This window comes from Ustilaginoidea virens, chromosome 4 (assembly GCF_000687475.1).
Source record: "Ustilaginoidea virens chromosome 4, complete sequence".
Taxonomy (NCBI): Eukaryota; Fungi; Ascomycota; class Sordariomycetes; order Hypocreales; family Clavicipitaceae; genus Ustilaginoidea; species Ustilaginoidea virens.
In genome coordinates this window covers 5,555,395-5,577,918 of record NC_057319.1, presented here as the reverse complement: position 1 = coordinate 5,577,918, position 22,524 = coordinate 5,555,395, and the positions used below count along the sequence as shown (strand labels likewise).

The 22,524-nt window shown below is 56.9% G+C and overlaps 8 protein-coding genes across 8 annotated transcripts; 5 read left to right on the top strand and 3 right to left on the bottom strand.

Moving 5' to 3' along the window:
- Nucleotides 1-55: 55 nt before the first annotated feature.
- Nucleotides 56-1,621, bottom strand: UV8b_05984 (uncharacterized protein; the record flags this gene model as incomplete). The annotated part of the gene is made up of 1 exon (XM_043143481.1): nucleotides 56-1,621. The coding sequence occupies one exon, from the start codon at nucleotides 1,619-1,621 to the stop codon at nucleotides 56-58; it is 1,566 nt and encodes a 521-aa protein (XP_042999414.1).
- Nucleotides 1,622-2,884: 1,263 nt separating this feature from the next.
- On the bottom strand, nucleotides 2,885-4,580 carry UV8b_05983 (uncharacterized protein; the record flags this gene model as incomplete). Its single annotated transcript, XM_043143480.1, has 3 exons — nucleotides 2,885-3,856; nucleotides 3,954-3,975; nucleotides 4,075-4,580. The coding sequence occupies 3 exons, from the start codon at nucleotides 4,578-4,580 to the stop codon at nucleotides 2,885-2,887; spliced, it is 1,500 nt and encodes a 499-aa protein (XP_042999413.1).
- A 1,836-nt stretch (nucleotides 4,581-6,416) lies between these two features.
- UV8b_05982 (uncharacterized protein) lies at nucleotides 6,417-7,172 on the top strand (the record flags this gene model as incomplete). Its single annotated transcript, XM_043143479.1, has 1 exon — nucleotides 6,417-7,172. The coding sequence occupies one exon, from the start codon at nucleotides 6,417-6,419 to the stop codon at nucleotides 7,170-7,172; it is 756 nt and encodes a 251-aa protein (XP_042999412.1).
- Nucleotides 7,173-8,142: 970 nt separating this feature from the next.
- On the top strand, nucleotides 8,143-9,045 carry UV8b_05981 (uncharacterized protein; the record flags this gene model as incomplete). The annotated part of the gene is made up of 1 exon (XM_043143478.1): nucleotides 8,143-9,045. One exon carries the CDS (start codon nucleotides 8,143-8,145, stop codon nucleotides 9,043-9,045), a length of 903 nt encoding a protein of 300 aa, XP_042999411.1.
- A 354-nt stretch (nucleotides 9,046-9,399) lies between these two features.
- UV8b_05980 (uncharacterized protein) lies at nucleotides 9,400-10,407 on the top strand (the record flags this gene model as incomplete). Its single annotated transcript, XM_043143477.1, has 1 exon — nucleotides 9,400-10,407. The coding sequence occupies one exon, from the start codon at nucleotides 9,400-9,402 to the stop codon at nucleotides 10,405-10,407; it is 1,008 nt and encodes a 335-aa protein (XP_042999410.1).
- Nucleotides 10,408-15,060: 4,653 nt separating this feature from the next.
- UV8b_05979 (uncharacterized protein) lies at nucleotides 15,061-16,120 on the bottom strand (the record flags this gene model as incomplete). The annotated part of the gene is made up of 3 exons (XM_043143476.1): nucleotides 15,061-15,102; nucleotides 15,180-15,241; nucleotides 15,970-16,120. The coding sequence occupies 3 exons, from the start codon at nucleotides 16,118-16,120 to the stop codon at nucleotides 15,061-15,063; spliced, it is 255 nt and encodes an 84-aa protein (XP_042999409.1).
- Nucleotides 16,121-17,287: 1,167 nt separating this feature from the next.
- UV8b_05978 (uncharacterized protein) lies at nucleotides 17,288-18,232 on the top strand (the record flags this gene model as incomplete). The annotated part of the gene is made up of 1 exon (XM_043143475.1): nucleotides 17,288-18,232. The coding sequence occupies one exon, from the start codon at nucleotides 17,288-17,290 to the stop codon at nucleotides 18,230-18,232; it is 945 nt and encodes a 314-aa protein (XP_042999408.1).
- Nucleotides 18,233-19,524: 1,292 nt separating this feature from the next.
- On the top strand, nucleotides 19,525-22,143 carry UV8b_05977 (uncharacterized protein; the record flags this gene model as incomplete). Its single annotated transcript, XM_043143474.1, has 1 exon — nucleotides 19,525-22,143. One exon carries the CDS (start codon nucleotides 19,525-19,527, stop codon nucleotides 22,141-22,143), a length of 2,619 nt encoding a protein of 872 aa, XP_042999407.1.
- Nucleotides 22,144-22,524: the final 381 nt, after the last annotated feature.

The window sequence follows — 22,524 nt, the reverse complement described above, 5'->3', positions numbered from 1 at the left end:
CAAAGTCTAGACACAGACGTTGAGCGAGATGAAAGAGTCGGCGGCGACGTTTCAGCTACGCTTTTCCATTTCCGTTTGCAATTCCATTTCCGTTTGCAATTCCATTTCCGTTTGCGATTCCATTTCCATCCTTGTTGCTCTGAATCCACTCCAAGGCCTCCAAATTCCCGCGCGTTGCGTTCCAGCGATCGACAAAGTAGTTGGTGCGCGGCTTCCAGGGCCCCTGCGTCGAAGTCTTGGGCAGCAAGCCCGCGGCAGCGGTAATGTAGGTCGAGCTGAGGTTCATGACGCGCGACTCGGGCAAGTCCTCGCCGGCGGGCAGCCTGGGCACCACGGCGGCGCAGTGCTGGTCGCGCATGGCGGTGAGCAGGCGGACGATGAGCATGGCGGTCACGTCGGCGGCCAGGGTCCACGAGGCGTGCGTGTAGCCGATGACGTAGGCCAGGTTGGGCACGTCCTGCAGCATGGACCCCTTCCAGAGGAACTTTTCGGAGAAGACGAGGGGCCGGCCGTCGACGTCGAGGGAGGCGCCGCCGCCGAGGGCCATCTTGAGCCCGGTGGCGGTGACGATGATGTCGGCGTCGAGGAAGCGGCCCGAGGCGAGCTGGATGCCCGAGGCGGTGACGGCGGCGATGGTGTCGGTGACGACGTCGGCGCGCCCCGTGTGCAGGGCCTTGTAGAAGTCGCCGTCGGGGCAGACGCACAGGCGCTGCTCCCACGGGTTGTAGCGCGGCTTGAAGTGCGGGTCGAAGGGCGTGTGCCGGGGCAGCAGGCGCGTGGTGCGCAGGCGGAAGACCCAGCGCATGAGGGCGGGCAGCGCGCGGCAGATGACGAAGACGAGATGGAAGGTGAGCATCCAGCGCAGGCGCTTCACCTGCAGGGCGGCCGGGCTGGGCAGCACGTAGTCGACCAGCGCCTTGCCGGGCTTGTTGGGCACGTCGACGATGTAGGTCGGGCTGCGCTGCAGCATGGTGGCCAGGCGGGCGCGCTCGGCCAGCTTGGGGACGAGGGTGACGGCGGTGGCGCCGGAGCCGATGACGACGACCTTTTTGCCGGCGTAGTCGAGGTCCTCGGGCCAGAACTGCGGGTGCACGAGGGTGCCGCGGAAGTCGCCGATGCCGGGGATGGCGGCCTGCAGCGGCGTCTTGTAGTCGTAGTAGCCGGTGCCGAGGATGACGAAGCGCGCCGAGAGGGAGTGGCGGGTGCTGCTGCTGCTGCTGCTGCCGCTGTCGCTGTCGCCGCCGCTAGCCGCTGAGTTGACGGCCAGCGTCCACAGCTGGTCGCGGCTGCTCCATGATGCGTGCTCGAGCCGGTGCCCGAAGCGGATGTGGGCGTCGATGCCGTGCGCGCCCGCCGCGTCGTGCAGGTACTCGAGGATGGCGCCGCCCTCGGCGATGGGGTTGTCCCTGCGCCACGGGTGCCACTGGAAGCCAAAGGTGAAGAGGTCCGAGTCGGACCGGATGCCGGGGTACCGGAAGAAGTCCCAGGTGCCGCCGAGGGTGTCGCGCGCCTCGAGCACGCAGTACCGGTAGGACGGGAAGGCCGACTGGATGCGGTACGCGGCGTTGATGCCGGAGATGCCGGCGCCGACGATGACCACGTCGTAGTCGTACTCGGGCATGGTGAGGCTGGCAGGTGAAAAGGCGAGAAAAGAAAAAGAGAGAGCTGAAGAGAGTAAAAGCGACTGAGAAGGAAAAAAGGTTGCAGTGCCATGGTTTCAAGGGCTGGGGGAGGGGGGGGGGGGGGACGGAATGGTTCGCATTTGTTATATTGCGGGCAATAAATCAAAGAAAAAAAAAGGGGTGCGTGCGTGCGGCGGGGGTCGGGAAAGGACGCGGCGCAACTCGACGTCGACGGCGGCGGCCGGCCGGGGTACCCCTCAGGAGCCGATCGTGGTGCCGGTGGTCCGTGCCCCGCCTCTGGCGGGTTGCGATTCGCTGGGCCAACTTGCTGCAGACGGTGCGGATCAGCGCGGGCGGCCGGCGCATCGACTGGGTTGCACCGGATCAAGCTAGCTTGCCAATAGAGGCTCTCTGCTGCGAGCCACTGCCGAGGCTGCGGCGGACCCACCAGACCAGCCCGGCTCGTCGTGGCAAAAACGCGGGGAGCTCCTGCCCCCTTTGCCATTGCGTCGCTGCCTCGGGGACCCGGGCAACGAGGATGGCTTAGGTACTAGGAGGGAGGTACCTACCTAGATAACGGCGTGAGGGGAGAAGAACCATGAAAAGAAAAGCGTCTGGTCGGAAAAATAGCGTCGGTACGCGTCAGCATCAAACGCCAGGCCACGCCCGCCACGTGTAAACGGCTTGCATGTGGTTTGCTCCGCAGAGAAAACCCCCCCCTCGAAGCTCGAAGCCCCCCCTGTCGGAAATTGCATGTGGCGCATTGTGCAGGCATCGGCAAGGTCCTTGCGCCCAGGCAGCCAGCGCAGCGCACATGCTGGCCAACCCAGCCGCGGAACGGATGGCATCAGTGGGCGAGTTCGGTCGTCCTGGCTCTCGATGCTGGACGACTGACCTGCGGCAGATTGCGGGCGTGGTTGATGCGATGCCAATCTCGGAGGCAGGAGCGGCCGAAGAGGAATCAAGGCGCAGCTGCGTACGTGTTGCTGCTGCACCGGCGGTCGGGCGAGGCCAGCGCCGCGTGCGACCGGATGCTGCTTCCCCGGTTTGACAAGCTCTGCGGGCATGAATTCCAAGTTCAACACCGACACTTTACACTGCTAAACAGCTGCAACGGTACATTCAAAAGAAAAAGCCCTGCGCGGTAGTCACCCATGATATCCGTCCCGTCCCCCCCCCCGCTTATCCATCCGACCGGCCTGGCAAACGCTCCATCGTACAGAATCCATTCTTCTGGCTCTTCGCAGACGGTGCTGCTTCTTTCACTTGCCCGCCTTTTGCCCGTTCGCGTTGCTCCGCTGCATGGCCTCCACGCCGGCATTGATCCTGCCAAACTGCCACTCGGGCAGAGTGACCCCCGTCTGCTCGTGGATGGTCGTCATCAGCGGCGGCAGCATCTGGTACACGTTGCGCATGGCCGTCGCCGCGTCGCCGCCGGGCTCGCCGCCCGCGCTGCCGCCGCTGCCGCCCGTGTTCCAGACGCTAATCTTGGGCTGCAGCCCGCGGATGGCGTCGGCGTTGGCCCTCGCCAGCTCCACGTAGGTGCCCTTCTCGATCATCAGGTACTGGATCAGGCCGGCGGGCCCGCCCAGCGCCCCGGCGAGCTTGGCGTACGCGTCCGCCATGGCCGCGACGCCCTCCGCCTCCTTGGCCTGCTGAACGGCCCGGGCCGCGGCGGCCTGCTGCACCGCATGGGCGGCGGCCTCGGCCTCGACGCGCGTCTTGTAGGCCTCGGCGTCGGCGAGCCGCTGCTTGGCTTCCCGGCGGGCGCGGGCGTCGGCCGACACCTCGTACGCGGCCGCGTCGGCGGCCTGCTGCTTGCTCTCGCGCGCAACGGTGGCCTTGGCCACGTCCCTGGCGCGCAGGCGCTCCACCTCGGCGGCCGCGCGCTTCATCTCGACCTGCCGCTTGAGGTCCTCGTCGGTAGACTCGAGCGCGCGCTGCGCCTCCACGCGGGCAATGTCGACGTCGCGCGTCAGCATGGCCTGCCGCGTGTTGAGGTGCGCCTCGGCCTGCGCCCGCTCAATGTCGCGCTCCGTCTTCTGCACCGCCGTCTCGGCGTTGATCTTGGCAATCTCGCGCTCCTGCTCGCCCTTGCGCTTGGCCTCGCCCACGTTGCCGCGCAGCTGGGCCTCAGCCACGTCGATCCGGGCCTGGTTGGTCGCGCCTTCGTGCGCCTTGCGCGACAGCGATTCAAAGTAGACGGATCCGGGGGCGTCCTTGAGTTCTTTGACCTGTATGGGGCGTTAGTGAGAAAAAAAAGACAAAAAAAAGATGAAAAATTCGAGCAGCCTCGAATGCATGTGTCAGCATCGCAGAGGGGACACAAACGTTGGAATTGTAAATCTTGAGACTGCCACCTCGTCAGCTCTCCGTTCATCAGCATGGTCAAAATACAACGGTACCCCCGCTTGCCTGGAAAAGCAAAGCTACCGTCGGTACAGGCACATACCCAAACTGATCCAGCTCGCTCTGAATGTTGCGGAAAATGCGCTTCTTGAAAACCTCTCGCTCGGTAAAGATCTCCTCCATGGTCATGCTCGACACCAGCACGCGCGTCTCGCCCTCGATGATGCCCTTGACGATGCTGGCAACGTGGGTGCCCTGCTGATCCTTGTTGTTGTGCGACTGCGCCAGCAGCATGGCGTACTTCATCAGGGCATCGCCCCGGTCCTCGCGACGGCCTGGCGTTTCGCCGCCGGCCGCTTCGTCGTCGTAGCTCGAGTTGGCGCCGCGCTGGTTCACGTCCGGGCCGATGGTAAAGACGACGGGCAGCGCAAACTGGAGCTTCTCCCTGGTCATGGCGCGCAGGTCCATGGCGTAGTCATGCGGCTGCACGCTGAAACGCATGCAACGCTGGAGCGGCCACACCCAGGCCGCCTTTGTAATTTTGACGTTGCGGACGCCCATGCCCGTGATGGCGAGGTATTCGTCCGGCCCGGAGATTTTGTACGTCATGATGGCGAGGTGTTGCTGCTTGTTGCCGAGATTTTGAAAAGCAACCTAGCCCACACGCGCTGGTGTGAAGTTGTGTCTAGCGCCCGAGATGAGCAGTCGAACTTGATGATGCTGTGAGACGGGGAGATGTTTTTCCTTTCACTGACTTTGGTCGTTGACCTTCAAACGCCGCCCCGACTGTAAGCTGCTTTACACGGGGGGGGGGGGCTTGTTTTGCATTTATATCTCCAACCGGGGAGGAGCAGCCGCGTCAAGTGAGAAAACGTCTGGTTGGCCCATGGTCGCGGCGTCGACCAGAACCTGGCCTCAAGACCAGTCCTTCACACCATGCCTGGCAATGGTCAACTCTCAAAGGTAAAGCTGAAGGCTGAAGGCTGACTCGCAGGAAGCCTTGGCTGCCGCGGACAATGTCTTTTGACCAGAAAGTCAGGACGCGCTATTGACGCAGGGTTCTCCCAGGCCGCAGTGGCGAAGTCGTGGGGACCTGATGTCTTGAGGGGCGGACAAGCTCCAGGTCTTCTGAAGCTTGCCTGAGCAATTGGCTGCCTAATCATCAAACATCTGTTGACCGTATGCAGCCAGCAGTGGAGGGTGGAGGGGAAGGGGTGGAAGACAAAGACGAGACAAAGGTTTGCCTGCTAGCAGTGAGGCTGAGGCTTGCTCCACGACGCTTATTGGCTCTGGCTGACGCTTGAACGCTTCAATGCGAGCTGCAGAATGCGAATTGTGAATTGTGGGGTAGGCGGTGAACCGTGAGGCTCCCTCCCTGATGGCGTCGTCGTTATCAGGGCAGAAGCCGCGCTGAGCTCGCTGCTCGTTCCTTGCGAGGTCGAATCGGGGAGTGAGCAGCAAACACGCATATCGGCAGCGCGGCAGCGAACCTCGCCGGTCAACCGTCGGCTGCCGTGGTGTCGTTGTTTCGCCTCCATGTGAAATGCCTCGCGTGCCGTCGTCTCTCGTGCTTCTCTTTCTTCTTCTTCCCCTTCTACTCCTCCTTGCAACCACGCCTGCTGATGCCTGCCGACGCCTGCTGATGCGCTTTTCCCCAAGCTCAGCCTCCGCCCGCCAGCGGCGACTACCAATTACAGTTTGGAACGCTGTCCACCGATTCCGTCCACGTTTCTGGATTGCTTCGTTTGCTGGCCAACCCGGCGAGAACGAGCGCGAACGACGGTGCCAGCTGATGGCTTGTCCATGCATGTCGCCAAGATGACCCCCCCCACGCCAACGCCATAGCCACCACCGCTAATGAAATCGCGGCCGTCACCTTGTATCGTCGGGCGCCTTCTGTGGGCGTTGTTCCTTCTCTTCGTCTACGGAGTACTGGTTTGCTGTGTTTTGACTGACAAGGCCTTTCTGGCGCGAGGTGTCAGCTTCGCCTTTTATCCATGTACTCCAAAGTTTTACCAGGCTTTCTCTACATACCTACGGAGTACTCCGTACCTGGCAAGAGCCCGACTTAGCGGACCCCTGCCAGAGGCTGCCCGTAGCAGTCATCTCGAGCAACAGAATCTCACCGCCTCCAGCACATGGCGATTTTCATCGACCAATGGCCGGCCGAATTGATCATTCTCGTGTGACTACATCGAGGCTGGTTATTTTGGTGCGCCCTATCCACGGCCTCACCATCCATCACATCAATTCAAAAGCGGCGAAGCGTGAAGCTAATTGACGCTTTCTCCTGCCTTGCCTATGCCTACGCTCCGCTGCCTCTCACATCGCCTGCCTGAGCAAGTCTAGTCTTGCCCTCTCTCTCTCTCTCCTCTCCCCCAAGTCATTTGCCCACTGAGCAAATCCGCCCCCAGCCATTTCCACCAGCCGCAACGCAGAGCAAAGATGCAGGAGTCCGTCATACGCTGGCCCCTCGGTTTGGACGGCAGGGATCTCGTCGGCGTTGGTGTCACCGCCGTCGTCGCGCGTCTCGACGCCGTCGTCAAGCACTTTGGGCCGACGGAGCGGCCCTTCCTGGAACGCGAGAAGCTCGTGTACGAACGCCTCGGCCGCGGCCACAGCGGCATCGTTCGGTACTTTGGCGCCGTAGATGACGCCCTGCTCTTGCAGTTTGCCAGCCACACGTCCGTCAGGCAATACATGGCAGGGCAAGAAGAGCGGACGACCCCTCTCGCCGTCCGGCGTCGCTGGGTTGAGCAGCTCTTCGACGCCGTGTGTTTTGTGCATTCAAAGGGCGTGCTGCACGGCGACATATCGTGCAACAACGTCTTCCTTGACGACAAGCTCGATGTCAAGCTTGGCGACTTTGGCGGCTCGGCCATTGACAATCTCGCACCACTCATCTACTACGAGACGAGCCACTACCTTCCCCCCGGCCAGGACACTTCGCCCAAAACGGAGCTGTTTGCCCTCGGCTCCACGGTCTACGAGATGATGACGGGGGCGAGGCCGTACAAGGACCTGCCTGATCACGAGGTAACTGCTGCTTTGTCCGAGGGTCGGTACCCTGATCTGGGGCCTGTCGCTGCTTTCAGAGACACGATTATGGGGTGCTGGAGGCAGACTTATGCAACCGTAGAAGAAGCCCTCTGTCATGTTAAATCAGAGAGCGCGTTCCATTCGTCGGTTCGCGAGAGCTGATAAGTTGAGGTCACCTGCCATGTTTGCTGGCAAGGATGAGCCAGCCACGATGACGTTTCCGCCCAGGTCCCCCTGCAGGAGAGGCGTCTCAGCAATATCACCGGCTTTTTTTCCCCCCAGCCTCGGGACACTCCCCATCTCAACGTTGAAAAGTGACGAGACTGTGCTCTGCTGTATCATTGCGAAAAGAAGCGGTCGATGCAGCGCCACACTCCATTGGAGCACTGGAGACTAAGAAACAAGTCGAGTCGATATGATTGATTAACATCACTATTGCCAAGAAAAGATGGGTTCCAGGCCGGTGCCGCATCAATCAGTCACGATGCAGGTCATGGCGGCTGAACTTGAGACTGCCCTGTTTCTACTATTGGGGGGTTGGGGGAAAGGTTGTAACTAAGTTACAATTCTTTTTACCAGTTGATTTCTTTCTTTGTTTCTTTGTTTCTTTCAACTCTGTTCCATACGAAGCTCTCCAGTGACTGTTATATCCCTGCATGTGGTCTTGATGACGTTTGGCGCCGCCTCCACGGGTTACGCAGGATGCTTCTGCTCGATGTTGACAAATCATGTAGCAACTGCGTATAACCGCATTGAAAGTTCAGGATTGCAAAGACTACATACTGCGAAATAGTAGCATCAAGGGCCTATAGCCGCAAAATCCAATGCAGAAAAGAGAACATTGGGTTGCGTAGGTTTGCGCGGCCCCGAGGGCTACTGTTAACGTACCCTGCCCTAGCTTAGGTACCTAAGGCAACCAGCCTACGGAGTAAAATAGGAGGCCTTCAGGGAACCCCTAGCCTGAGATGGTAGGCTGGAGCAAGCACGACCAGTGAATCAGGGCCCTAAACAAACGGGCTAAGGAACGCAAGCTCAGCATTCGAATAAGTGAAGCAGAGGCCGCGACGCGATGCTGGCAATCCATCCTCGTCATGCTTCAACCTTCAACCTTCAACCCTCAACACACTCCATCATGTTCCGTGACCCGCCGCCGCCGTACTCACCTGTCCCAGGACAACCCGAGAATGCGCAACCTCCGCCCTTTGCAGGCTCCACACTCTCCTTGTCACCACCCACCCGCGCCTCGCTCTTCTCCGAGCAACTGTCTGGCCTGAGCGGCCAAATCCTCGAGCAGCAGGCCGCCCGCTCTTCCGCCCGCGACCTGCGCGACCACGAAACACTCTCGCTCCTGGTGCCCCTATTTGAAGCGCTCCTCGAGTCCATAGCAGCCATCAACCCCCCGCCCACTCTCGTCGAAGCAACCTTTGTGCCGGAGGAAGCCGTCGACAAGAGCTGGGCATGCAGCGATGCCGAAAGCAGCCAGCGCGGACGTGTGACCAAGCTGTTCCGTGTCGGGACGCAGAGCAAGGCAGACGGCCGCAGGAACAGGTCGTCGACGCCGTGCCAGCCGGGCTCTAGCCCTCGCAGCAAAAACCAGCCAGAGGAGTTTGACGGGTGGGGGCGATGGAAAGACGAGCACGCGGCGTGCGTCTCCGATCCCGACGCCGGCATGTGGTGGTCGGACGAGGATATGGCCCGGCGTCTGGCTAGGCACTTGGAACCAAACCGTGCCACGGCGTCTGCTGACACTCAGCCGGCCAGGCCTCCAGTCGAGCGAAGCGGGCAAGAGGGCAGCAGGGCCGGTCGCTGGTCACTGTTCAAGACGGCAGAGCCTCGGCCAGGCGACTTGACGGCGTCTCCGTGTGAGGGGACCACGGCTCACCGAGCGGCACGGGATCATGTGGGGATGGCGGTCAAGGCGGAGGAGACGACGTTTCGGAGGCAGAGCGAGATGGGTATCTGGGAGAGCAAGACTGGATGGGCTTTGGTGGTGAGCGTGAGCATTCGACTGGGGTCGAGGAGTGCCGAGCCCTGACTCGCATCAGATGGTCAACAGAAAGGAGCAAGAGCGCCAGCAGGTCGCGCATCCTTTGGTCTGTGTGGCAGCATACCCGAGCACCTGCCGGTTAGTGGCAAGCTGGTGATGCAAGCTGGTGTTGCTAGTTGACTCATTCGCCGGCAACCGATCAGCGGCGCAGTCCGGGTCCGGCCTTGCCTACCTAGCGGCTCCCCACGCCACGCCTACTCAGGACGACGTGACATGCCCAATTGCATATGAAGGCGACGTGGGCCTCGCGGGATTTGGAGGGGAAAAAAAAAAAAAAGTCCCTGCAGATTTCATACCCCGAAACGACAACCGGAAGCCAACCAGACCACAATCTCGACCGCGATGCCCGTCTTTGACGTCCTCGTCACCGGCTCGTCCGGCCACCTCGGCACGGCCCTGATGCTCAAGCTCCCGTCGCTCGGCTTCAATCCCGTGGGGCTCGACATCCTCGCTTCCCCCACCACGAAGTACGTCGGCTCGATTGCCGACCGGGCCGTCGTCTCGCGCATCTGGCGGGAAAACCCCCTCCTCCGGCACGTCCTCCACGCGGCCGCCTTGCACAAGCCCCACGTGGGCAGCCACACCATGGAGCAGTTTGTCGAGACCAACATCACCGGCACCCTCGTCCAGCTCGAGGAAGCCGCCCGGTCGGGCCGCCCCGTCGAGAGCTTCATCTTCTTCAGCACCACCAGCGCGTACGGGCTGGCCCTCAGCCCCCCGCCAGGCCGCCCCGCCGCCTGGATCGACGAGGCGGTCGTCCCCGCGCCCAAGAACATCTACGGCGTGACCAAGGTCGCCGCCGAGGACGTGTGCGCCCTCGTGCACCGCCAGACCGACATGCCGGTGCTGGTCCTCCGCACCAGCCGCTTCTTCCCGGAGGACGACGACGACCCGGCCCGCCGCGGCGCCATGAGCGACGACAACCTGAAGCTGCTCGAGCTGGCCTACCGCCGGTGCGACGTCGCCGACGTCGTGTCCGCCGCCGTCTGCGCCATGGCGCGGGCGAGGCGCGTCCGCTGGGCCAAGTACGTCGTCAGCGCTCCGCCTCCCTTCCCCAACGACCCGGACACGCTCGCCGCGCTGGAGCGCAACCCGGAGGAGGTGCTGTCGAGAGCCGTCCCGGCCGTCGGGGACGTTTTCCGCCGCAACGGGTGGAAGCACCTCGGCAGGATCGACCGCGTCTACGATCCGAGCAAGGCCATGCGCGAGCTGGACTGGCAGCCCGAGTACACGTTCCAGGAAGCGCTGGCGAGGGCGGGTCGAGGGGAGGATTGGAGGAGCGGCCTGGCAGCCGAGGTTGGCAGGAAGGGCTACCATGGTGTCAGCACAGGCGTTTACACCAGGCGATGAGATGGGGCGTCGTGGTCGCGCCGAGCGAGCCGAAGCGAAGCGATGGCGCGGCTAGCGGCCTCCCGTTGCAATGCCCATAGGAAGCGACTCCCCAGGCAGAACTCGACTGGGCAGCAGCACTGCAGACAGGACACGGAGAGGACCTGCTGTTTTTTTTTTTTTTTTTTTTCAACTCATTGCGCCGAGTTCTTGGTGGTGTGTTGAAAGCGTGGTAAGCGTGTCGGCCACTATTCCCGTGGCGATATTGGACATCAGTCATCAGTCTCAACGGGTGGAAAGGGCGGGGGGCTGCCCCCATTTTCGCACCAAATCTGGCAAGTAGATGGGGGAAGCCACGAGATGACTTTGTTTCTGTGCATGTGATGCGAGCGTTGTGTAGGTTAGATATGAAAGTCAATCAAAGGAAAAAAAAGGGCAGGCTCGCGACCGTTCGTAGACAAAGATGGACTGTCTTGCAAGGAGAAAGTGACTGTACTACTGTGGAGGAATCGCCGTCCTAGGGCATCGCAGTCGTACGACAAGGACGGTGCTATTTATATCAACATATAGCAACCGCTGCTCTATTGACTGAGTCCCTCGGTGCGCCGGCGCTGACACGGCTTACAGCTCTGCATGTGAATCGCTGCCAGCCCTTCCATCGAGCACCGTGGAAACTCCTCCAGCCTCTTCAAACCCGACCACCAAGCCCCATCCAGTCTACCGCCAGCATGGTCGACGACTGCCACGCCCTAGCGCTTCCTCCACGGCAGTGGGCTTTCACATCATGGTTGGCAAGGTGAACGAGACTCTGCAAATAGCTCCAAATCAATTTCCGAAACTGAGCCGGCGACTCTCTTGCTCGTCTTGGTTATTGCGTACCGGTGGTCATTCGTATGTTGCCTTGTCAACCGTGCAGGATTCGTGGCCTACCCCGTGACACTGAAATTACGGAAATGGCCTGGATCTGCCCATTGCCAGCTCGGCGGGAAAAGCAGCCTGGAAGAATATGAATCTTATCACGCGGCCTTGCCAGACATTCCGGACATCTGGCCATTAGCAAGGCATCCCTGGAGCGGGCGTTGGGTGTCAACCAGCCCATCGTCCACGATAGGCATCAAGACGCAATGCCAAGGTGAAAACACCAGCATGAAGGAACCCCTGATTTAAAGACAGGAAACCCGAATTAGACGTTGGCTTCCCCATCGTCCGGCAGGTTGTATGCCGCCTCGCCGCCAACCCTTTTTCAAGGCGGGAGATTCCTGAAGGCGCCCCGTTGCCACGAGAGGTAGAAAATATCTTTTGTTGTTGAATGTTGTAACTGTTTACTGTTATAGTCGTTTTGGGCTTTCCGTCTTGGGATTCTCGACCGCCCTTGAACTCGCCCACTACATCTTGGGCAAAGCCTCCTTGGCTGTAAGCTTCAACCCATTGCTTGCATCCCACCACCTCAGTATGGTCGCCCGGCAAGGAGCAGCAGATGGGGCGATCGGGCTTGGAAATCCATAGGCTCAGATACGCCGCTGAATCCAACATCGCGGGACCCTTGTTTCGGTTGTTCGGCGCAAACAGGATCCTCGGCAGGGTATCGATCGAGAGCTAGCGCGGCGGCATGCAAACGGTCACCAACGCCGGCTTCCGCAACTATAGGCATGTGCGAGTTGTCGCCTGAGCTCAAGCACCTGCATGCGCTCTGTCTGGAGAATCTGCCCGTCGCCGATTTGCGCGCTGTCCCCACCGTCCACCGGGCGGCAGTGACGCAGTCGCCGAGTTCCTCGGCGCGGATTTCTGCCTCCTCAGCGCTCTACTGGATGCGCGGTCAAGAACGTCTTGGCCATCCCCGCCGTGGCTGGCGGAAACTATCTCATAGTCGGGGACAGCAAGGCGCACAATTCCATCTTTTCCGCGTAGTGCATTGGGTCCCCTATCTGCCTTTACTAATAGCCTGCGAGATGAAATTTTCTACATCAATACAAATGGACGCCCAATCCGCCTTTACTAACAGCCTACAGGATGAAACGTCCATGTCCAATGCCCTGATAGATTTAAATTATATGGTCCTGACATTCCCTCTACCTGCGGCAGCAAGTGCCATCTTCTGCCTTGAAACGCCTTAGATTGCATTCCGTCAAAGTAGACACTGTGTGATGGCAATAGACAAGGTACTTATCTTGGACTTTACTACCGCTGCACGGCAGCTTCTATCATCGCTGCCGCTATTATCGTCGTAGCACAGCGGCTGCTATTATCCCGACGGCTTACATCGTACGGCGGCTTCTACTTTGTCTAATGCATCCATCGCTACGTTACACGCTTGACCAATTGAAACAGTATACTTTAGATAGCCAGAATATTCGCAATCAATAGTAAGCAGGCTAATGATATACCTATAACTATTTCGCTTATATATTCTAGGCTAATAAGCAGGGTAGAGCACATAATTGAATTAACCACAGGCTAACATCAGCTTACTTATTATTCATTGCGAAGTATGCTGGCTATTCAAGGTATTAAACGGTTAATCGATTAATGTAGCAAGGCAGTAATGGATGCATCGAACAAAGTAAAAGCCGCCGTTTGGTGCAAGGCGCCGCAGTAATAGCAGCTGCTACGGTCTATTTTGAGCAGCCGATATGTTAGGCTGCCGGTATTGCGATAGATATATCGCACAGAGAATTCTGTTGCTCATAGTAGTAGGGAAACATAAAATAGAACGAGTGGTTGAATTAGAGCAGGGGGGATGAATATGTTTAACGTCTATCTACTAGCTGCGGTACCTAGGCTGCTTAAATAGATTATTTTCTCAAATCTTATCCTCCTATTATTCCCACGCACCAACACCTTGCCTCTACGGACCCATAGAGGCACCAAAAGCCATATGAACGTATACAGGTTTTTCTCCCGGTACTCGGGTTTCCTGTATAGATTAGGAACAGAGGCACTAGACACTAGGTTAGACAGGGACCCACCCTAGACAGCTTAGCTAGCGTTATATATATATATATATATATCCTCCAATTTTCTTATGTGGTACGTCTGCCACATTGCATTTTCATCTAGCCTTGCTGGATAGAATAGCCTAGCCTTCTAATAGTCATCTGATCCACCAGAATTGGTGCCAACACGCCCATATAGGGACCGACCTATTCCTATGAGGCATACAATACTAATTGAAGCGCTATTGGCCGGCTGCCATGACCGGTATCGCGATTGGAATGCGGCTGCCAATTGCGATCCATATGGGCGATAGATATTGCCCTGCTATAATGACTATGCGTAAGCAAGTCTGCTATTGCTATTGCGAAGTCTGCTGCGGCTAGCAGCTAAATGCTATTGTTAGCAGCGGCTATCCTGTATGTTAGTAATGACTGTGTGTATGTGGCAACTTGGGCCACGGGATGTAAGGACCGTATATTAGATGGTGCCACGATAGGGCACAGTATGGGAGTGAGGATGCTAGGAAGTCTCCTTCCAAAGCGCGCGATAAGTTTCGGCAACGACATGCATCGTCTGCAGTCTATTTTCACATACGCACAGGGATTAGACGCCGGCGCGCTGGTTGTAGTGGAAGGGCTATACAAATGAGAAGAAAAAAAAGGAAAAAAAAAAAAAAAAAGACCAGACCAAAAATCAACACATGACGAGAGAAAAAGTTTAAGCCCCCAGGCTGAGTGACGCACAGCACAGGCGGTGTTATGCCCCCTATTGATGGAATGCACAGGCTGAAGAAAGAAATTGGCTTTGTTCTGTAGGTGGGCAAGGCTCATTCGTTTGGATTCGTCAGCCAGACCGGCCACGGATGTCTCGACATGTGGGAATGACGAGCATCCCGAAAGCCAAGGTGTCAAGGGACGGATCCCATCACCACGTCGACCCTTGCGCAGACACTCTTGTTCTCGGGACAGCCTCATCGCTTGAAGCGGCAAACCTTCCCGGCTGGCCGCCATGAAGAGTGTGAACGTCGCCGGGAGGCTGACGGGGGGCGCTTCTCGGCGGCTATGTCACGGGGGGGGGGGGGGGTAGCCGCTTCTACATGTTCACCACGCGGGAGCCGTGTGTGATGGACATGGTCAAGGGGTCGCTGGAGTGCCTCCTTGCCGTGGTAGTTGCGCACCGTGAGGACTGGCTTTCAAGGACTTTTTCGACCGTCATGGCAATAATAAAAGACAGATTATCAACATGGATTTTAAGCCTTCTATGTTTTGGCAGCTTTCATAACGTTTGGCACGTGCTGAGACGCTTCAACGTCGTCAGAACCCGTGCGATTGATACAGTAACCACTTGTACCGTTAGTCACCTGCACCTTGCTCTTTTTTTCCCCTGGAAATTCATCTTGCCAAGCCGGGCTGTCCGTGAACCTTGACCAAACGTTCTCCCCTGCTCTACAAGCCGAGAAATCGCATAATCATGCTGGTCAGGACTTAGAACCCGAGAGCCGACTTGTTGGATTTGCCGCTGCCGCATCTTGCGGTGACGATTCCATCAACTTCCTTCCTGGGGGGTGGGAACGCTCTCCGTTATGCAACGGCTAGCTTGGTCGCTCAAGCCGGTCCGGAAGTAGGAGATGAGCTTTGAAGTAGATGGAAACATGGCAGTATCCGTTGCGCTTTACCGAGCACGCTGCAAGCGGCCGCGATACAAGCCGTCTTACCAACCGGCAAAGTTGAGCACAAGAAACTATCCAGCAGATGCACCCGTCGTGATGTGTGCTTGGATGATCTAATAAGGCCGCATCATAAGCAATTACGGACGACGCGAGAACAGAGAGTTTAATCACTTGCATGAAGTCCACTTACATAGGAAAAGGAAATTTCTACCCACCAAGAGTGGGAGCAATCCGTCGCTTTGTACGTGTCCCCTTATCGTGGAAAGGGTTAGAACCATGTGTTCGCGTCTACGAATCTTGTCGATGCGTCTTGCACCAAGCTTCATCATCTCCCGCTAGCCCTGCGCGCAAATTTCCGGATCAACGTGGAGCGCATCTCGGCATCACCATGTTGGCCGGCCCGGGTCAAGTTGTCTGTTTGTATACGGTGTCCCCGGGTGCGACGCCCCAAAAAAAAAGTGTTTGAAATTCCCGATTTTTCCGAATTTGCTCTTCTTGTTTTTTTTGAGACGTGATAAATCTCGGGATTGAAGAGGTGTCGAGCCGATGGCCCACGCGACCGTGACAAAGGCGGCCAGAGGTTCCTCGCATATTGCAATGACGCCTTTGCATTGATAAGGCCGTGCAATGACAACGAGGTCGGAGGCCAAACGCGATCACACAATGTTGGCCATTACTTCTCCCCTCTCTATGTAGTATAGACGTTTCTATTCATCGTCCTGCTGCATGTTGCCGACGGGAGTGCAAATAGTTTCGTTTACCGTGTTATTTCCAATCACTTTCCAGTCCTCTCAGAGCTTGTGGGTGATATTTGTCAATGAGCCAGACAAAACGAAAAGCGGGCGTTTATCCGGTCAAACAGGTCGTGACACAGGGCAGCCTTTCCCATTCAAGGTACTGATGCCCCAAACGCTGTATACTACCTGACTTGAAACGCCATCCTGCAGCATACCCGTGGTTTGCATTATGCGCGGACGAACCTAGTTCCCGTGCCTGTAAGACATTTTCTATTTCCTTCGAGAACCAAAGTGTATTATGTGACGGCTGATAAAGAACAGCCAGAGGGTAGTAGAGAAGGGCCAGGCCCCCAAGCCCGTTGACGTCCTCGCCTACATTTCCAATAGTGGCCATGCAGGTTGTAATGGTGGCAAGCCCTGTTTGAAGAGAACGGCTTGTTAATGACTGGATTGACACTTAACGATCTTGCCGGTCCACTCAGACGAGACGGAAGCTAGCCTAGTGAGCGCGGTAAAATCGATCGGCGGACCATTCCTAGTTTGCGGCTGCGAATGCGCAAATTGTTTACTGTCTCGGCATTCGAAGCGCTCCTTCGTGAGTAGGTCCTGGAATGCGGGATGGGTGGCTGGTCTCTCTTCCGCCTGAGACGAGGTTCCGTTTAAACGATCTGTTGTGCTGGGGTGATTTGCGGATGCAAATATTGCTTTGCAACCTCGTCGACGACGGCGTACTCCGTACATCGACTTGAATTGCCAAGCAAGGCCTTGTGACCTGTCATCTGGCAAGCCGAGAAAAATTATGCAGCATTAGCAGAAAATTTTCCTATCCATGCCTCTGTGCCAAGAAAGAGACGGCTTGGCGGTGGACCGGTCTGAAATTGCGGTAAACAGACCGAGTCCGAAAGAACAGAAAGCCTTGCGTTGCCACCCGGCCACCCGAGCAGGGTGCCCATCTTCAGCCGCACTGAGACGAACATGAATGTGTGCCAGCAGGGCCCAAGGCGACTTCACCCCAAATCCCGAGTCCCTTCTTCAAGTGTTGTGGTGCCCAAAGAACAGCGGCCAGGCAAGCTTGGAGGCTGGAATTCCAGGATGCCACTTGCCCTCCGCTAGCATGAGGCGATTCTTGGTGCTGGCGATCCCTGCCTTTAGCCCGACGCTTTTCCATGCCTTGCGCTGTTGTGCGCCTTCTGAGGCCGAACGTCTTGGTTCCACCCAAGTATCTTGGCGTGGGGACCTGGAGTTTTTTTCCCCAGGGTCTTCAGCAATGGTTGATAAGAATACGGAGTACCGAGTTTTTTTTGCTTGATGGCTTGCTCTCATCTTCAACCACGCTCCAGTTAGTACTAGACTTGCGAGGCTTTTTCCAGGTATGAGGAGATGTTGAACAGTACCAAGTACTCTGTACTGTCTTATGATAAAACTGACGCAGTTCCCCATCCTCTCAGGTGAAGTTCCAACCGCATTCTACCGATATTACACGCCATCCAACGTCGTGTTGGAAAAGGAAAACTATTCTTGCTGCACCTTCCCATACATAACAAGAGGGCAACTTGACACTATGCATTCACACTTGATTCTGCTCTTGGCAGCTGCCAGCACAGCAGTGGCAGAGCCAGTCTTGGCAGAGCCAGCCTTGGCAGCAATTCCAAAACAAGCTGCAAGCGGCGTCTCATCTCGAATGCTTCTCCCCGGCTTTGGATCCGCGCTGTACTTTGAGGAAAAGCGAGCTGGAAGTTGCGGAATCGGTCAAATTGCCTGCCATACGGGCTGCATCCCCATCAGCGGACGATGCTGTGCCACGAGTGGATGGTGCACGGCCGGGACCGTGTGCGACGACATTCACGAGGGGTGCTGCCAAATTGGCAAAGTCTGTAACAAGGGACCGACTGGAGGTTGCGGTACTGGGTACACCTCTTGCATGAACAAATGCATGCCCTCGGGAGCCGACTGCTGCAGTGACGGCATGTACTGCAAATCGGGTACCAGGTGTGATGGTAACGGAGGGTGCATCGCAGGCTCCGGCTCCGACTCCGGCTCCAGCAGCGGCAGCGGCAGCGGCAGCGAGAGTGGCGGGCAATGTCTATCTTCTGAAGATCCCTGCGACAAAGGCTGCATGCCCAAGGGAGCCGTGTGCTGCCACAACGGCAAATACTGCGATGCCGGGGAAATCTGTCTGTTACCTCAGTTGACATGTCGGTCCCGGGGGACTGGAGGCGGCGATGGTGGCGGGAGAGCCTCTGCTTCCGTTGCCAGCCAAGCAACCAAATACTCCTTGACGGTAGTTGACCAGTCTAGCTCGCAACAGGCCACCATTCAACAGACGGGCGATCCCATCACGCCTTTGCCAACATCTGGACCCAATGGGGGTGGCGGCAACGGCGGCAACAGCCCCAGCCCGACTGCGACGACAAAAGCTGCTGCTGCACCCGGCGCGATTCAAGTTCCAACGTTGCTTGTTGCCATAGCCTTGGCTCTGCCCTTTTGGATATTTTCATCCAGCTAGTTGATATATCTTGGCTAGTAAGTGGCTTTCGAATACGGGGGAATGTGGCGTTCCTTGGCCATGAAATATAAAGCGAGGATGATGACGAGCTTGCCAGGGGTAGGAGATGACGTTAACATCTGTTCTAGGTAACTCGATAAGCCGCGATGCACACCCAACGTGCAGGACGTTTCCAATAGTGCGTATCATGTTGTGTTCGCCGTGATGGATGAGAGTGCTCTAGCATGGAACCGAGAGGCTATGGGGTAGGCCCATCAAACCAAGGAGCTGCTTCTGATTCTAAACCTTGAGGACGATCCATCACCGATCTAGCCTATTGTCGGAACTTCAGCACAAACGGGTGGCTGATACGTGGACTTGTGTTGGAAATCCTGTCAGCTATTTTGGATCCGTTGCTGAGCCTCCAAACTCGGTACAGGGTTTCACCTAAACTGGAGTAATTCTGCGAAGTCATTCCACGAAATGATCCCACAGTACCAGCAAAGCCATGTTCTGTGATAGAATCGAATCATTCAACCATGTTTCCGCTTCCGCGTACGCGCATGTGTGGCGGTCGAACAGTTGTGACGTGACGTTCCCCTTCAACAGTACCGGCGAGATGCGTTGGTAGGATCGATGAGACGCGTGTCCGGCCCCTATTAACCATTCGGGCGTACGTTGCCACAATCTAAATTGCGCTTAGCAATCAGCTTTTTGAATAGGGGACGAGACAAACTGTACCCCGCACGTTCCGATGGATCTTGATATTGCCTCGTTGAGACGTCGTCAACGGCTATGGTTTTTGTCGCCACCATGGCAAACGCGGCAAACGAAAACCGGACCCAACATGAAGTCACCCAACCCGCTTGACTTAGGTAGGTACCTAGGTACCAGGTACCTGCCAAGCCACAGCGCCACACCAAGTGACAGGCTGTGCTAGCAGCTGAGCAAACAAACCCCGCCGCTCCCAGCCGATTCCCATCTCTTTCCCAAGCGTCGTCTTTTCAACATGATTCTGCCCCGGCAAACGGAAATATTCGCTACATACGTACCTTTGAACTTGCCCAGAGGCTCGACAGAAATTCGGCCTAAACTTTTCATTCTCCCAACCTCCTTTCGGTGGTGACTTCCCAGGCACCCACAGGCACAAACCTTAAATGCCCCACTGCTCGCCGCTTACATCACCATTCAATTCGCCACTTAGGTGAGCACAGTTGCTTCATCACTTCTTTGCAAGCTGATGCGAGGCCATTCGAGCATCACCACTACTCTCACTGAAACGGGCACGGATCCAGTCGTGCCCTCCCGGCATCATGGCGCCTCAAGACCTATCCCACGATAAAGATGTTCCAACCCCAGCCGGAAATGTTCACCCCAGCTCCCCACAACAGCCTCAGCAACAATCGACTTCACAAACAATAGGGCCTGACGACGCCATTGCAGGTACGTGGGAGCACGTCGAAGCACTGGGAAGCGGCTCTATCACAATACGCACGTCACCGAACCAACATGATAATCCCGCGGTGCTGAAAGCTGGTCAGACCAACGAACCCTATAGCCTTGTAGACGATGACGAAAATGTGTGGGACGAAGCCAGACGGCAATCGTCGATCGATATCAAAGCCAACAGCTCAGAACAAACACCCGGAGTTCCTAGGATAGGAGGGAGCAGATCGGCTACAAATCCTTTTCTGAGAAGAAAGCCTGTTGGCCAAGCCAGCGCTGCCTCGACGACTGACGCATTCTCCATGCTCGATCTGAACGATACGGCGCAAGCAACCACCAACCCATGGCAGCCACCTGTCGACGGAAAAAATCCTTCTACGGGGCAAGCCACCCCGCAACCAAGGCCAGTGACTGCTGAGGGGATCGAAAGCGATCCTTGGGCAGCTAACAACGACGAGAAATCGGTTCTTTTGCAGCCGAGCCTTGCACCCCGACCGGCAGACTTAGTATCGCTACAACCCGAGGTGGACGACAGATCAGCGTGGAGAGAAGAAACTCGCTCTGGCGGAGAAAACTTTGTTCTCAGTTCCCCAGTCACCGCAATGTCGACCGATTTGCTGGACGAGCAAAACGTCTGGGATGACTTGGGAGCATCCGCCAAGGGGAAGGAGAAAATCCCCATTGTTGGTCGAGCTTCTCAAATTGATGGCTGGAGTCCGGTAGACGCTGCTTCGTCTTCAGGCCCGTCGAAGGGAGCCAACAGTGATGAAGCTCCGGATGAAAGACCGCCACTGCCCTCTAGGTCCACGGGCTTGCAGCGAAAATGGGTTCCTTCGAGGCCGCCTGTTGATGCAAAAACAGAAACATACCAAGTGAAAATTATCCACTGGCATGATTTGACGTCGGACAAGAATCCTCGCACGTCTCCCATTCTGATCCAAAACAGAAATGGACCGTGTCCTCTCGTCGCGCTAGTCAACGCCTTGACAATGACGACCCCCGCAAACAGCCTGGAGACTTCCTTGGTGGAGGTGCTAAGGTCGCGAGAGCAGATTAGCTTGGATTTGCTGCTCAAGGCCGTATTTGACGAACTCATGTCCCCGAGGCGGACGAATTTCGAGGATGCCCTTCCCGACGTGTCTGATTTGTACGTCTTTCTGCAAAGCTTACACACCGGCATGAATGTGAATCCCCGATTCATTCCTACGCCCGAGATGGTCGACGCGTACAACCGAACAACCCTGACACATCTGGACCTTGGAGAGCGTGGTAGCCTGATTCCAGGGACGTTTGAAAACACCATGGAGATGCGTCTCTATGCCACATTTTCTATTCCACTGATACATGGGTGGCTTCCAGCGCAAACTGATGCCGCCTACTCTGCTATGGAGAGGCAAGCTGCATCGTACGAAGACGTGCAAAGGCTGCTATTTCGTGAAGAAGAACTGGAGCAGACGCTGTCCAGCGATGACGGACTGACCGAAGACGAACAGCAGCTTTATCAGGACATTGTAACTATCAAGATGTTTTTGGATTCTTCTGCGACGCAGTTGACATCATGGGGCATTGAAGTGATAGGAAAAGCAATGCGGCCGGGCACCTTTGCGATCTTGTTCCGAAACGACCATTTCAGCACCCTGTACTGCCACCCGCAGACCTTGCAGCTGCTGAGCTTGGTCACTGATGCTGGGTATGGCACTCATGATCAAGTTGTTTGGGAGAGCCTGGTTGATGTGAACGGAGAGAACACGGAGTATCTCTCCGGAGACTTCAGAGTTGTGGATTCGAGCGCCGAAGCTGGGCTGAGCAATCGCAACGTGTCCACTGGCAGGGATGTACAGCACCTTGTGAATGAAGCAGGACTTTCGCAGCACGAACAAGAAGATAGGGATCTGGCACTCGCTTTGCAACTACAAGAGGAAGAGGATCAGAGACATCGAGAAGAGCAATCCCGCCGGCAACGCGAGAGCATCCTGTCTGAACAGTACATTGAGCAACAGGGACACCGGCCAACTCCAGTGAACAGAGATCGCAGGCGGGTATCTCAAACCTCTGGCATAATTTCGGAACGAGAGAGCTCAAGCAACGTCGCTGTTTCCCCTGCGACAGGAGGCATTCAATGTTCGCGACAGCCGATATTATCGCAGCAGCCGCCAGTGGCCCAGCAACAACAGGTCCGACCTCTTGTTCCGCCTCGTCGGCCAGGCGTCACGCGTCGCGCGGATTCAAACGAGCAAGATGCGCCGCCGTCTTACGAGCAGGCTGCACAGGACCCCGCATACGTGCCGTCAATGGGACACCCGAATCGGTCGCAAATTAGCACCGCCGACTCGACAAGTACGGCGAGAATGAGCGACGCGGGGAGCAACAGCGGCCAGAGTGGGCAGCATGCTCTCGGCCAAAGACAATCAATGAATCAGCCATATAGAAGACAACCAGTGAGCCAGGGGAGCGGCAGCCGCGAAAGAGATTGCGTGGTGATGTAATGCCTAGATTTGGGTCAGGGGCTGAGAAGGCATTTTGCGTTCAAGGTTTACGAAATCGACGGAACGGGCATGGCGTTTGGTGTTGATGGTGGCTCATGACGTCCAACCAAGGGGTTCTGTTTATCGAGCATACCTCCTAGTGGCGTATGCGGCAATGGTCATTTTATGTTGATAAGAAGGAGACCCTGTGCTGCACGATATTACCGAAATACGAGGCATAGTGAATGTTACAAGAGCCAGCACTATGAGTTTAATGATGCTGCTGCTAATGCCGCTGTGTGAATGATGCTATCGGTATGATGGTGATGGTGATGTCAATGATGTGGTGACGTTGCAGTACCGATTAAGCATCTACACAAGCCCTTGAGAAATGCAGTGTGC